The 14,298-nt window shown below is 46.1% G+C and overlaps 1 protein-coding gene across 1 annotated transcript in view; it reads right to left on the bottom strand.

Annotated features, from left to right (window-relative positions):
- Nucleotides 1–14,298, bottom strand: part of DDX31 (DEAD-box helicase 31) — a gene marked incomplete at its 3' end in the record, with an annotated part of 77,259 nt that overhangs the window by 49,902 nt on the left and 13,059 nt on the right. Inside the window, exons 7-14 of the mRNA XM_082843726.1 lie at nucleotides 12,607–12,651; nucleotides 11,223–11,264; nucleotides 10,355–10,419; nucleotides 8,678–8,797; nucleotides 8,455–8,561; nucleotides 6,699–6,931; nucleotides 5,779–5,955; nucleotides 2,002–2,061 (exon numbers count right to left, since the gene is read on the bottom strand). Of these exons, the coding sequence (XP_082699852.1) occupies nucleotides 2,002–2,061; nucleotides 5,779–5,955; nucleotides 6,699–6,931; nucleotides 8,455–8,561; nucleotides 8,678–8,797; nucleotides 10,355–10,419; nucleotides 11,223–11,264; nucleotides 12,607–12,651 (849 nt within the window). The remainder of the gene's footprint in view (nucleotides 1–2,001; nucleotides 2,062–5,778; nucleotides 5,956–6,698; nucleotides 6,932–8,454; nucleotides 8,562–8,677; nucleotides 8,798–10,354; nucleotides 10,420–11,222; nucleotides 11,265–12,606; nucleotides 12,652–14,298) is intronic.

Raw genomic sequence — 14,298 nt, 5'->3', positions numbered from 1 at the left:
GGACCTTGTTGTTTACCTATTTTATATACAGTAGTTTGTATCTGCCAATCCCAAACTCCTAATTTATCCCTCCCCCATTCCCTTTCCCCTCTGGTAACCGTAAGTTTGTTTTATGTGTGTGAGTCTGTTTCTGTTTTGTAAACAAGCTCACTGTATCACGTTTTAGGTTCCACATATAGGTGATATCCTCCTGTATTTGTCTTTCTCTGTGTGGCTCACTTCACTTAGTACGATCATCTCTAGGCCCATCCGTGTCACTGCAAAGGGCATTACTTCGTTCTCTGTTGTGGCTGAGTAGTCTTCCCCAACGAGCGAGCATATTAATCTCAGCCTCAGTCTTTAGAAAAAGGCACGTATCAGTGATTCTCAGCATGGAGGTTCTTGAGCCCCCGCTGCCCACCCACTTAACCCACAAACACCGGGTGCCTGTGCCGGACGCTGGGATGGGAAACACAGTCCCTGTCCTCGTGAGCTTGCGGTCTGGCGGGAAGACACCTAGACCAGTTGTGAGGAGCATCATAAAGAAATGCAGGGCCCACTGGGAGTGCCTCGTGGGGAAGAACTGGGGCTTCTGTTTCCTGAAAAACTGCCACTGAAGCTGAGGTCTACGAAGGAGTTAGTTTAAGTCTGCGTGGCGTGTCCCAGGCCGAGGGAGCTCATGTACCAGGGCCCCAAGGCCAGAAAAAGTAAGAATGACACATTCAATGGAAAGAGGGCCCTTTTTGGCTGAAGGACAGGCAGCAAGAGGGAAAGTGGAGACACAGGAAACAGGAAGGGGTCAGGCTCCAGAAGGGTCAACAGACAGAGGATTCTTGACAAAGTTCGTTATCAAGTAGATCACTTGGACTCATCTTCGCTTTAGACCAGGCAAGTGAAGACAGTTTTAGAGCAAACACAAGCATCTGACTTGATGGGCTTCGTAAAGAGAAGGGCTACTTGGTCAGACCCAGATCTCCTTCTGAGGCAAGCATTCCAGGAGCAACTGCTCTCAGATCTGAAGGACCAGAGCCGGCGGAACCACTGTTTGCCACACACACGTGAGAATCCGCAGGTCACCGGGCAGGCCGTCTTGTAGATGATCGTGCATATACACACACACGAGAAACAAAGCTGCACTCGCTCACAACTCTCAATTTAGAGAGAAAACAATCTCCATTACCTTTAAAACTAAATACAGAACAGGAGTTCCTTAAAAAGTAACTGTATTAAACGAGGCCTAGATAGGCATTCAAGTAGCTGAACATCGTTGCTTCTGCCCTTGTTCACAGGAGTATTACTAACTCGATGGTGCAGTTTCATTACTGTATATATAGGGATTTCTCAAATAACCAGTTGGGGATTAAGTTACATCTTCCAAGATGGCACAAACAGGGAAGGCATTTTAATCTTGGGAGCCAGCAGCAACTTTGGTGAAGTGAGTCCCCAGAGAAGCAGGGACGTTGAAGGTGTGAGTTTTCAATCTCAAAAGATCACAAGGGACGTGCACGACAAAGGTCACCGCGGTGCTGGAGGAGGTGGCTACCCACGACTGCAAAGACTGAGGCCGAGTGAGCGGCCCTGAAAACTGCAGGGCAGATGACAGCTCTGGGCACCAGCACACAGACTCTGTCCAAGCGCATCTACTTTCCTTTAAGAGAAGGTGAGCAGAGGCAAGCAGAGTGATTTTGCTGTGAAAAGACTTTCTCAGCTCTAATTACTCCCGATCGCTGTAATTTACAAGTTCTTGGTGGAGAGAAATCGCCAAGATTCACACGTTTTCAGACAAACAGCTGCCACTATTAGTGAGCAAATCGCCAAGTCTTCCGCGCGGTGGCAGCCCGCTATCTGCGGCAGTAAGGTGGCAAACCAGGAGTGCAAAGAGACCAGCCACACCAAGAGGCCCCCGGAATTCCTGTTCCCTGTGGGGCCGGTGACCCCAAGGCAAATCGTCAGGAGACGAAAGCCTGCCACCACCATCACAACAATTGTCAACCTTCCCACGGAGCGCAGAATGGTACATACCGTGCAGAGCAGAACCCCTGTTCTGGAATGTGAGAATTCTTGAAACACTGCTGTTCTTTCCTGCAAAAACAAGGAAAAATAGGGCCTTTGTAACTCTGAGATCGAGTCCAGCAAGGTAGGCTTAGATTCTCATAACCCTCCCAACTTTCTACTGCTATAACTATTTTTAGGCACAGAGAGAAAGGTTTTGCCAAGGAAGAGGAAGAAGTGGATTCTTCACATCTTCCAACAAGACCCTATACCTACACGACCAGGCTTCTTGGACTGCGGCAGAGTAACAAGCTTTGAGGGCAGCACGTTTCATTAAGACAACGCGGGGGGGGGGGGGGGGGGAGGCGGCCACGCCCTCCAGAAACGGCCAACACCCAGAGCAAGGAGGGCCAAAGGCCACACACGTTCCTGCACTCAGGGTTCCCAACTCAGAATTTACTCTAACACCTTTTCTACAGGTGGTCTAGAGGCTGAACAACAACCAACCTTTCCTATGGGGCAATTTTCTTAACAACTGATTTTTAAAAAGGTTTTCAAATTATGAAAGCCATATATTTTAACTGTAGAAAAGTAATACTTCAAGTCAAAGGAAGGAAATGAAACCATCCTACCCCTCGAAACAAGCCGCCACCGCTGGCAACACCTCGAGGCTTCCTGCGCCCCTTTCTAGGCGAAACATAACCAAATATGTGGCTTAAAAACTGGCATCACGGTTCTTACACTCCTAACATGCTCTTATCATATATCAACTGAATGTGGACATCTTTTCATGCCAATAAACAGCCCCAAACCGCCTCGTCTCCCGTGACTACACCGTATTCAGCTGAATGGGAGCCCCGCCTCCACGTGACCAGCGCCCCACTCCTGATACAGCTGAGGTTGTCTGCACTGCTTACCATCACAGACAACGCTGCGATAAACAGGTCTGTAGGTAAGTCACTGTGCTCATGCTTTACTATTCCCTTGGGGAAAACCCCTAAAGGCAGACTTGCTGGACCAAAAGGCCTTGGGCATGAACTTGCAGGGGCCACACTGGGGGTGTGTTTAAGTCACAGTGTTGCCAGCAGTTAAGGCTTGGCCATGTCCATCTGTCAGCAACAATAACAAAAAGGAAATACACCCAAATCACTGAAGATTTGGAAAAAAGAAGGAAGTGACGTCTCTCTTTCCGCTCTGACACCAAGGTATACCTCATTCTGGTCTTTCGCGGGTACACGTTCCATCACGTGACTGGACCCCAGGCTGCACCTCACTGAGCACAGTGGACATGACGACCGGCACGTAGGGTGTGTACCAGGTACCAGACGCTGGCCTGCACTTTACACGTCTGAGCGTATCCGATCCTCAAAGCAACCCAGTGAGCGGGTACTGTCACCACCCTCACTTCCAGAGGAAGAAACCGAGGCACAGAGAGGTTAAGTAACTTGCCCAAGGCACGCGCCTACACTGTTAATACAGGACTGAACTGAGATCTGAACCCAGGGAATTTATGGCTGCACTGTAGAGTCAAAATCAGAAAAAAATCAGGAAAGTTCATGAAAGCCTGTGAAACTAACCTTAAAGTCCAGACACACTGTACTCAGATCTGGGGTAAGGAACACAACTACCAAGTCCTGAGCGTCCATCCCAGCTATCACGCAGCAACTTCAAACAGCAGCTCCTCTCTGATGCTCTTATACTCGGTTAGGGTCACGTCGGTCACTTCGGGAGACCACACTAAGGTCAGGTGGGGCAGGGGGCAGGGTAACAAGCCAGGAAGACGTGATGGGGATGGTTTTAGCTTAGTCCCCTGGGACAAGACACTGCACCAATATTTAGAAAACGAAATACAGAGATCCTCCCTGCCACCTTCTACCCATCTCATAGGGAGGGTGTGAAGGCTAAACACTTAATAAGCAAGACAAGTAAACCACTAACAATTATTAAACGATGAGAAAACTACACTTTTCCTGAGAGAGAAATAACAGCAATAATGGCACCTGAGCTCACTCTGCCCCAGGCCACGTACTAAGTACCTGGTCTGCGCTAACTCAGTGAGTCATCACAACAACTCCAAGAAGTACGCACTACTGTTCTCTCCACCTCAGAGGCATGGGCACTGAGGCACAGAGAGGTTAAATGCTTTCCTGAGGCCACACAGCCAGTGAATGGCAGAGTCAGCACCAGAGCACAAGCGGTCTGCCCCCAGAGCACACGGCTGTAAACACCCTACCCAGATACCACCCTGTTACCACGAGAGACGCAGGGTCTGAAACAACCTAACTGCAGAATCTTCTGTTGACACATTCAAACCCCAGACCCTTCTGAGTCCACAGCCAGTTCCTCCATCATCCTCACGCCCGCCCCGCATGATGGCTCTGCAGAAAACAGACCTAGAATCAGTTAAAACAAACAAACAAACAAACCCATAAATGGCATTACATTATGAAATCCACAAACTTGATTGAACTGGGGATCCTGAAGGTAAAAATTAAGAGTTTACAGAACTAAAGCTGGAATATTCAGGAAATTCTGTATAGTCTTGTGTTAAATAAGAAGCTGTGGGCTTCCCTGGTGGCGCAGTGGTTAAAAATCCACCTCCCAATGCAGGGGACACAGGTTCGAGACCTGGTCTGGGAAGATCCCACATGCTGCAGAGCAACTAAGCCCGTGCACCACAACTACTGAGCCTGCGTTCTAGAGCCCGTGAGCCACAACTACTGAAGCCCGCACGCCTTAGAGCCCGTGCTCCACAACGAGAGATGCCACCGCAATGAGAAGCCCGCGCACCGCAACGAAGAGCAGCCCCCGCTCGCTGCAACTAGAGAAAGCCCGCGCGCAGCAACAAAGACCCAACGCAGCCAGAAATAAATAAATAAAATAAATTTATATAAAAAAAAAGAAGCTGTGTCCTTGAGTAACCTTGAGCAACTTCACTTTTCTAAACCTCCGTTTCCTTAATTATTAAAACAAAAAAAAGCAAAAATGAAAAGAGCGGCTGGACTTGATGACCTTTAATGTCTCCTTTAGCTCTAAAAATGTCCTGATTTTTAAAAGGTGGTTCTAGTCAAACCTTATTCCAATTTCTGGCTTTCTTTCAAGCTTTCTAATTTTCTAAGCTGCCTGGTAACCTCTGCTCTAGGACAAGATGCCTCCCGTTTCCAAGCCCTGCTTGTCCTTCCTGCCACAATTCCAGAGAGCTCATCTCATTCTACACCCCGCTCGACTCCCTACATGGATGGCCTGCCTACCAGTAGTGGAATGAGAGTGAACGTAGCTAAGGACCTAAGATGAGGAAAGTGTTCCACTCTTCTTCCTGACCAAAAATATTCGCCAGCGCTGAGCCCCTGCAGCCCCTCTGGAAGCCAGCGTCCTCTCCCAACCCAAGCGTTCCGAGTGAAAGCGCTGCATCTTGTTGACAATGACAGCAGTCACGCTCAGCAGTACCATATGGGAGCCACAATTTAGCTCCATTAATGCTCTTAATTTGAAGACATCAAGCCCTAATTACACACTGGGTACTAAAAAGGCAAAACCCTTCCCTCGTGCCAGCTACTTAGTGGTACTCTGTTGCCTTAACAGCTGGTTGGGGTACAGTCAGGCCAAGTTGGGCCCGCGAGCTCTCTCGGGTGGAAGAGACCAGCTCCCGGAGCAAAGCGAACGGGAACAATAGGCTCCCCCTCGCCCCAGCGACACAGCTGCGTCACCCGCTTTGGCCTCTGGTGGGTCGCCCACTTTAGCCACGTTTTTCCCTGGCCCAGCGGGGTCCCTAGGGAAGCCAGGGCCAACCCGGGAGGACAGGCTCACCTCCTGCTCCAGGTCGCCGTGCAGCCGCAGGAATTTTAACCGTGTGGAGGCACATGGCAACGCACCTGGGGCCAGGGCCCCTGAGCCGCTCAGCAGGGTCTGGAGGAAGAGGTTGTAGTGGAAGTCCACCAGCTCGCAACTCGAGAAAAAGATGATCAACTTCTGGTCTCTCTCAAACTACATCGATACAAAGGGGGAACAATCACCACGTGTTTTTAAGATCAGGTGACACTTGAAATGAATCTCTTTCTAAAACACACGGGCAGGCTAGCCCCGATCTGGAAACAGAGGCGACAGATGGCTTTGAATTATTTTTAAAAATAACACAGATCCTCCACACTACAAAGAATGCAGGACAGGAAAATGACATAGCTGCAACCTCGAACAGGCCTCTTGCATCTGAGAAAAACAATTATGCTTCAGAGCGAAGCTGCCCTTAGCTGTGTCCCTCTCCCTCCCTCAGTCCCGCCATGCACGGCCCTCCCTGGCGGGGACTCTGCACACACAGTCTGGAAGCTGCACCCTCAAGCCCTTCCACCTACTATCTCCCCATATACCAGAGAAAGTTATCACGTGACTAGTAAATATACAAACACGATGATTCTTTCAAAAACACGAGCACAGGCTACCGTATTGCCTCACATCCGTCGTGTGTGTACCACCTGCGACATTGCCGGTATCAGTCCCAGGAAAGGTATTTGAGGCAGATCTTAAGTTGAACATAATGGCCATCAGTGACCTCGGACTCTTCAGCGCAATCCTAGAGCCACTGACTGAGAAGATCTCTGCTAAGGTCTGCGCTTGCACCACAGCTCAGTTTGGAAACTTCTGTGTGTGTCTCAGCTCACTGCCTCAATGCCCGACATGAACAGAACTGTGGTCTTTCCCCGGATCAGGCTGGACCCAGTCCCCAGACCTACCTTGCATTTCTGCAGGATGAAGCCCGCTAGGGAGACGAGCCTCAGTTTGCTGGGAACCACTGTCACGTACTGCTCGAGACTCGCTGGTACGGCAAAGCTGTCCAGCTCATCGCTAGCTTGTGGAGAAGCTTCAGGAATGGCTTTGCTCTTTGGGTTCGACTGGTCATGGCTTTCATCCAGGACAGAAATACTGACTGGGTCACGTAAACTGATATCAGCTAGCCACGTTACACCTTGGAGAAAACGTGAAAAGGACAAAACAACTGACAGGCACACGCTGTAGAACTGGTCACACCCGCACAGCCCCCACACCACACATCCAGGCCTATTGAGAAGCTCCTGATGGGTGTGTCCCCAAAAGCCAGCGCTGATCGGCCCCGCTGTCAGTCCAGCGGGGACCCACCTATTTCTTCCCAGGGCCCCAAAACCCATCCACACCACCGGAGTTTCTAAACTCTGACCCGTGGAAGACCACTGAAACAGATGTCTGCCCACCACCCCCCAGAAAGGGTTCTGTGGTCAAGTAAGTTATGAAAACCCTGATAAAAAGCTTTCCCGGGATTCTTTCCCAGGGTTTCCCAGGTTTACAGGCCTTCTCAGGACCTTTATTGTATAAATGTGCACATGAATCTCCAAGAGGGGGAGGTAACGAGTGGCATTTCCCCAACTTTTTGAGCGCAGAATCCCCTTTCCATGGATTATCTCTTTCTTTTTTTAATATTTATTTATTTTATTTTTGGCCGCGTCGGGTCTTAGCTGCAGCACGCGGGCTCTCTAGTTGTGGCGCGCAGGCTCCGTAGCTGTGGCGCTTGGGCTCCAGAGCATGTGGGCTCTGTAGTTTGTGGGCACGCAGAGGCTCTCTAGTTGAGGCACCTGGGCTCAGTAGTTGAGGCATGCGGGCTTAGCTTCCCTGCAGCATGTGGGATCTTGGTTCCCCGACCAGGGATCAAACCCACATCCCCTGCATTGCAAGGAGGATTCTTAACCACTGGACCACCAGGGAAGTCCCATGGATTCTCTCTTAAGGTCACTGTTAGTTAGGATACACTCTGAGAACCGCTGGTGAGTCACGTGGATGGCATCTGGTACGTGTGCACCAGAGCAGGCTAGTAAACCGAGTAAAGTGAGAGCTGGATTGTCGCTCAGGCAGGGATTCACGTGCAGGGGGTCCTGGTGGAGAGCGGTACAACTTTTCCAAGCCTAGGTGTTCCCGTCAACAAAAGAGAGCTAAGAAATTCCATCTTAACGATGATGGAAAGACAGAAATGAGCTTACAGAATGTATTTTTAGGATAGATTTCTCTTTAGGAGAAAGGCAGGGTGATTATACCAAAAAATGAGCTGGGATAGGTTACCACCTTTAGGACAAGAGCCCTGCTCTCAGCAGGTAGCAATCGCGCTCTCAGCGGGTAGCAATCGCGATCTCAGCCTCACGAGACCACCAGGTGGGTGGCAGGCAGCGTCCTCCCCTCCCTCCACACCCTGACGGCAGCACAGCAGCCTCCCCTTCCTGTGAGGGCTCTGGGCCTGGGACCTGCCCCTTCTCCCTTTCCCCACGTGCTGGGGACCAGGGAGTCAGGATGATGGGAGAGGGAGGCCGGGAGCACAGGACACATGGTTTGAAGAGCAGTCCTCTCGGACACCTTCCTCCTCGCCCGCTCCCCACCGAGGCTAAGAATCACTGCTGGGAAACAACACAGCTCGCATCTAGGCCCTTCCTCTCCATTGAGAAGAAACAGCACTTCTTCTCAACTCACCTTCCGTGAGTGTTGCCGACAGCAAGACGTTCTGTCGTTCCTGGCACTCGGCATTTATAGCGTTGAGTATCACTGTGATGTCCTTTTCAAAACCCAAATCCAGGATTCTGTGGTTTCAAGGGAGGAGTTTTAAGCTACGTGAATAAAGGGAACACTAAGGGGCTCCAGAAGTCTCGGCAAGGACCACAGAAACAGCCCTTTCCTGCTTCCTGGCAGGGCTCACCTGTCTGCTTCATCCAAAATCAGCCACTGGATCTGACGGAAGTGAATGTTCTTGGTGGATTTAATATGATCCACGAGGCGCCCGGGAGTTGCGATGAGGATATTTATTCCTTTCCGGAGTCTGTTTAAAATTATATATCATAAAAGAAAGTCAGTCAGATGGAGCCACAGCAACAGAAAACCCAGGGGAAAGGCTGCGGAGGAGACGATTCACGGGCAGCGCCAACACGCCGCAGCCTGAAATCATGACAAACGTAACGACAGGTGGATACAAAGATATATTTAAGTTCTAATTTTTCTCTGAAGTTTCTCTGTCTTACAAAACGTAACTGTTAAGATCTGACATCCTATTAAAATTGTCTCAGGGGAATCTTTACTATATAACCCAATGCCCTTTATCTGATCCATAGATGCTTCCTAGAATATTCCAGATAGATGGTCATCTAATCTGTTCTTGAAGGCATCTGTGCCGGGGAACCTCCCACCTGAATGCATTATCCCATGCCAACGTGCTTTAATGGTTAGAATGCTTTTTTCTTATATTGGATCCTTGTTGTAACTTCCATGCGATAGGCCCAGCCTCGCCCCATGGACCAGGTGGAGTAAATCTAACTTCTTACTCCACAACCATCCTTCATCCCATTAGTCCAGAGTAATAAAAGCCTACAACTTTTACCTGAGTACATTTTCCAGCTGCCCTGGTAATTAAGTGGGCACGTGCCTATGTTACGGCAATAAGATAAACGGATAAAGGGAGCATGCAAATCCCACCAGTACCTTTAAAAAGAGGAGGTGTGATTATCTTTGTTCCTACTGGCAGGAAATCAGATATAACGGCTGGAGCTCCAACAACTATCTTAACACTATGAGGAAAGCCTGAAAATGGAAGCTTCACTTAGTGGCACAAAAAGTCAGAATGAGCCGGGGTCCCCACGCTGGCGCGTGCACCATGCCAGCCCCGACGGCTACCGTCACGCTTCTTAAATGTGAAAGAAAAAGAAAAAACTTCCATATTGTTTGCGCCACTGCTGTTGTTAGTTACAGCGGAATCTTACCCTAACCAATACCTGAAGGTTTCAAGTCGAATATTTGCTCCTCAGTTACAGACTACACACATAGTTGAGCATAACTACTAAGCATTAAGCTATAATAAAATTAAAACGTTTTTAAAAGAATGCACAAAATTTGGAATTTACTTCTTGCAACAATTTCCTACTGACACCCATTACCAATCCTAACACAGAATTAGGAATCAATGCATTTGGGTGTAGGAAGCAAGTTGCAAAGCATTATGTAGGTTTATAATCTTGTTTCTGTAAAATCAAACAACAAAAATCCCAAACTCCCAATATCCACAAAAGGGAGTCAAGGGGGATGTATCCTTAACAAGGGGGGACTGTGGGTCTCGGGGGCCGGGGCGGGGTTGAGATTTGGGAAGGTAACGAGCTGTTACTGACCACATCAAAAGGGAGCCCCTGGTAGTTTCACCAAATATTTTTACAAATAGCACCGTTTAGAGGGACCGCTCCCTGGGGACTCAATCTGTCCCCACACACTGGGACTGGGAACCCTCATCCGAGACAGGGCTCTCCCCGGGCTGAGAAGGGCCAGAGTCTTACTGAAGAGGAAGACAGAATAGACTTTAAAAGGAATTAACAATAAACAAACCTCGTCCTACCTGGCTTTTTCTGATTTTCTCTTCTCTCCTCCCATTAACACTCCGGGCACAATCCAGGTAAATGGCTACAGAAAGACATCAGACCAAAATCAATGCAAAGCCCCATTTACTGCAGAGGCTGATTCCAAATTCCCTTTCCTGAAGGAAGTCGTGAGGGAGGACTCCGCTTTTCATTGCAGGAGGTATTACTGTGCAGACGCAATTCCTAGGCCTTGCCAGGCCCATGGATATTAGCGGTAACTTAAATCATACCTATGCGACTAGCTTCCGACACTGTAAGAGAGAAATGTGGGCTTTTTAAGTGATTCAAGTAGCCTCTCTGCCTTTCCCTGTACAGCCCGAATTGAAAACACAATTCAGTAAGTCTACTGCCTTTTTTTTTTTCCTTTTTGGTTAAGATCAAACCCAAGTACAACGCTTCCTTACTCCCACTCGTGATAAAAGAAAGGAGAGATCAATTCTCAATCTAATTCGGTGGGCTGGCAGCCTTTGGCTTGGAAGCCTTCTCTCTCTTCTTTCTTAAACAAACCCTACTTGCAGCTTGTTAAGTTGCTTTCACTGGATCACCTTAAGGTTGTACCTGTGAGTCTCTGTAGGTGGCTTGCTAGTGACTATGATGAACAGATTACAGGACCCGAAGTACCAGTGAACACTAATAATCTCACTAAGCTAGAAACTGGTGATTCGTAAGGTTCAGATCAATAAAAACCTACAAACTGTATCTGGGGGTGAGCAGAGACATCCAGGGAATACAAGGAAAACTGCAGTAATTCCTAGCTCTTTGAAAATAAAGAAAAGACCGGTATCTTTCTCTTTCCTCAAAAAGTCAGGGAAAAAAAGGCAAAACTGAACTCATGGCTTGCCTTACCTTAAGAAGTTTCTGGACGGTATCAAAGCTTTGTAGGGCCAGCTGTAAATGTTAAAAAGTTAGAGTTAATGAGCGAGGTCCCTTCTTACCTTTTTACTTATTTTTAAAAACGTAGACAGTGTAAAGTGATAAGGATCCAACCCTGGACCTCAAGTTAGGATTTAAAAAAAAAAAGCCCTATACACAGAATCTACTTGGGAAATACGCCTTGTTCTTAGACTGATTCTGAAAACTGTCAGTCTGGAGAACGTGGCTAGAGACATCACATCTATTTCTTGGACATTCACAAACATAGTGTTCTGTGCTCCCTCTGCTGGCTCAAATTCCCAGAGTACCACACAGAAAAGCACAATGTATGGTACACAAAGATGGAAGAAAATGAAACAGAGTCAACCTGTTTGCAAAGAGAGAGAATGTAGTATGTGTGAAGGGGTAAACCATACAGTGACGCGACAGGCTAGCCTTGGGAACGTTACTTTACAGGTGACGTGACTATATCCTAAGGCTGTGCTGGGGCAGAGCAGTAGCTAAAGACAGAGACGGTCATTTCCCAAGTTTATTAAAGGGGGAAAAAAAGAAAAAAACCAACAAGCCCAGTGGAAACCAGAGAAAGAGAAAATTAATGTACTGAATAGTTTATAACCATTAACAACCATCAACAAAACCGCTACATAATCCCATTATCCAAGGATATATATATATACAGTTTCCACACGTTCTGTATTCAGGAAGCATCCCAGAGAAGGAGCGAGTTTGCTGCTGTAAAAATTTAAATAGCTCTGTGCCTGCTCCTTCAATGGATGGAGCTGAGACAGGATGCTGCAGGCTGTACAGAAACCTCCATTGTCATGATCGATTCTCTGCAAGGAAGTGATTAGCATCTGAAATAGGAAACAGATACCCTAATCTGAAATTGCCTCTGAAGGCAAATAAAAGAAATCGGATAGAAGAGATTTCCACTAAGAAAGAAGAAAAACATCAAGAAGCTTAGCTTTCAGAAACAGGTAAAATTTTTGGTACAGTAGCTTCTTAAAAAACTAAAAGTTCATTTGTAGGGTCAACTGCTTTTATTTTTTAATTAAGTTGTAAAAGAAAAAAACAACGTACAAAAATGTGATTATTTTAATTCCTTTTATAAGGACAGAAATTTATAGTGTCATTAGTTTTTAGGTAACAGAGAAACACTTTTCCAAAACCAAAAAAACTTCTGGTTTTCAAAGAGTACTTGAATTTTTCTTCTTGTCAGGAACCAGAAGGATGGTTCCTGGGCAAAGGAAAGGGTGTCGTGATTTGTGCAGCAGGGAGAAAAATGGTAAAACCACTTTTAAATTCAACGATATCACTGAAAGTACTTGCTTAGCACTCCGAAAGTGGGACTGCTTACCTCTCTTGTTGGCACTAGTATCAGAGCATAGGGGCCGTCACCACGCTGTTGACACAGAAGGAAAGAAATGCCATTAGTTGAATGAACGCAGGTCACAGAGGTCCAGAAGGGGAGATTAAGAGTGGCCACTTGTAAACATCAGGAGCAGTTCATTAAAGAGATAAGCCTGCCCACTACCCTCATGATTACACGACACTAATCTATAAGTTCTGGCCCACGCAATCAGAAAAGACAAAGAAATATATATGAATCTGGAAAGTAGGAAGTAAAGTTGCCATTATTAGCAGATGATATTTTATCCTAAAAAAAAAAAAAACAAAACCCAAAGAAAACAAAAACAACTTAAGAAATTGGGACTTGAGGACTTCCCTGGTGGTGCGGTGGTTAAGAATCCGCCTGCCAATGCAGGGGACACGGGTTTGATCCCTGGTCCAGGAAGATCCCACATGCCGCGGAGCAACTAAGCCCATGTGCCACAACTACTGAGCCTGCGCTCTAGAGCCCGTGAGCCACAACTACTGAGCCCGCGTGCCTAGAGCCCGTGCTCCACAACAAGAGAAGCCACCACAGTGAGAAGCCCGCGCACCGCGACTAAGAGTAGCCCCCGCTCGCCACAACTAGAGAAAGTCTGCGCGTAGCAACAAAGACCCAACGCAGACAAAAATAAATTAATTAAATAAATTCAAAAAAAAAAGAAATCACTTGAAAATCTACTACAAAAAAGACAAGTCAACTAGCTGAATACAAAATTAATACAGAAAAATCAACAGCCTTCCAACACAGAAAGTTAGATGGAATCACACTTAGAATAGCAAAAATACAAAAAAGGTTAAAAAAAATAAGCTTCACAAAAAAATGTACAAAATCTATACAATAAAAAATTTTAAATACCTCTAAGGCACATAAAATAAAATTTGAATAAATGGAACAATGTATCCTATTCCTGGATAAGAAGACTTAATATTATAAATAAGCTAATTCCCCCTAAATCAATCCATAAATGTTATGTAATTCTAATAAAAATGCCATGAACATGCATATTTATGCATATATAAAGTATCTAAAACATGCCACAAGTATACATACATATGCATATAAAAAATAATATATATAACCAGACAAGCTGATTTCAAAGTTCATATGGAAAAATAAATGTGCAAGAATAATCAAGACATTTCTGAACATCAGATGATAAGACAATTTAAATCTACAGTAGTTTTAAAAAATTGATGCTAGCACATAGAGATCACAATAACAAATACAGCCTAGAATAGAATCAAACACATATAGAAAGTCAGGAAATATGATAAGAGGCAATTTATATCAGCAGTGAAAAGATGGGTAATTCAAATGTCCTTTTAGAAAAAAAATTAAGTTAGAAAAATAAAGTTGGAATTAAGTTGGCCTTTTTACAGACGACATAAAACTCAGAAACTATAAAATGACAACGTGGGGAAAAAAAATATGCCACACATAAGAGAAAGGGCCAATTTCTTAGTTTATAAAGAAAGTTTGTAATTCAATTAAAAATAAAAATAAAGAAGACCAACAACTCAAATAGAAAAATGGAGAGGGATATAACAGCTAATTTATGGAAATAAGAATTCAAAATATGGCTTTTAAATGTACGAAAAGATGTTCAACTTTACTCCTAAGAGAAATTCAAATCAAAACTATGATACAATATTTTTC

Source organism: Leucopleurus acutus, assembly GCF_964270905.1.
Source record: "Leucopleurus acutus genome assembly, chromosome: 7".
Lineage (NCBI taxonomy): Eukaryota > Metazoa > Chordata > Mammalia > Artiodactyla > Delphinidae > Leucopleurus > Leucopleurus acutus.
Note: the sequence above shows the minus strand (reverse complement) of the source record. Positions and strands in the feature narration are given on the sequence as shown.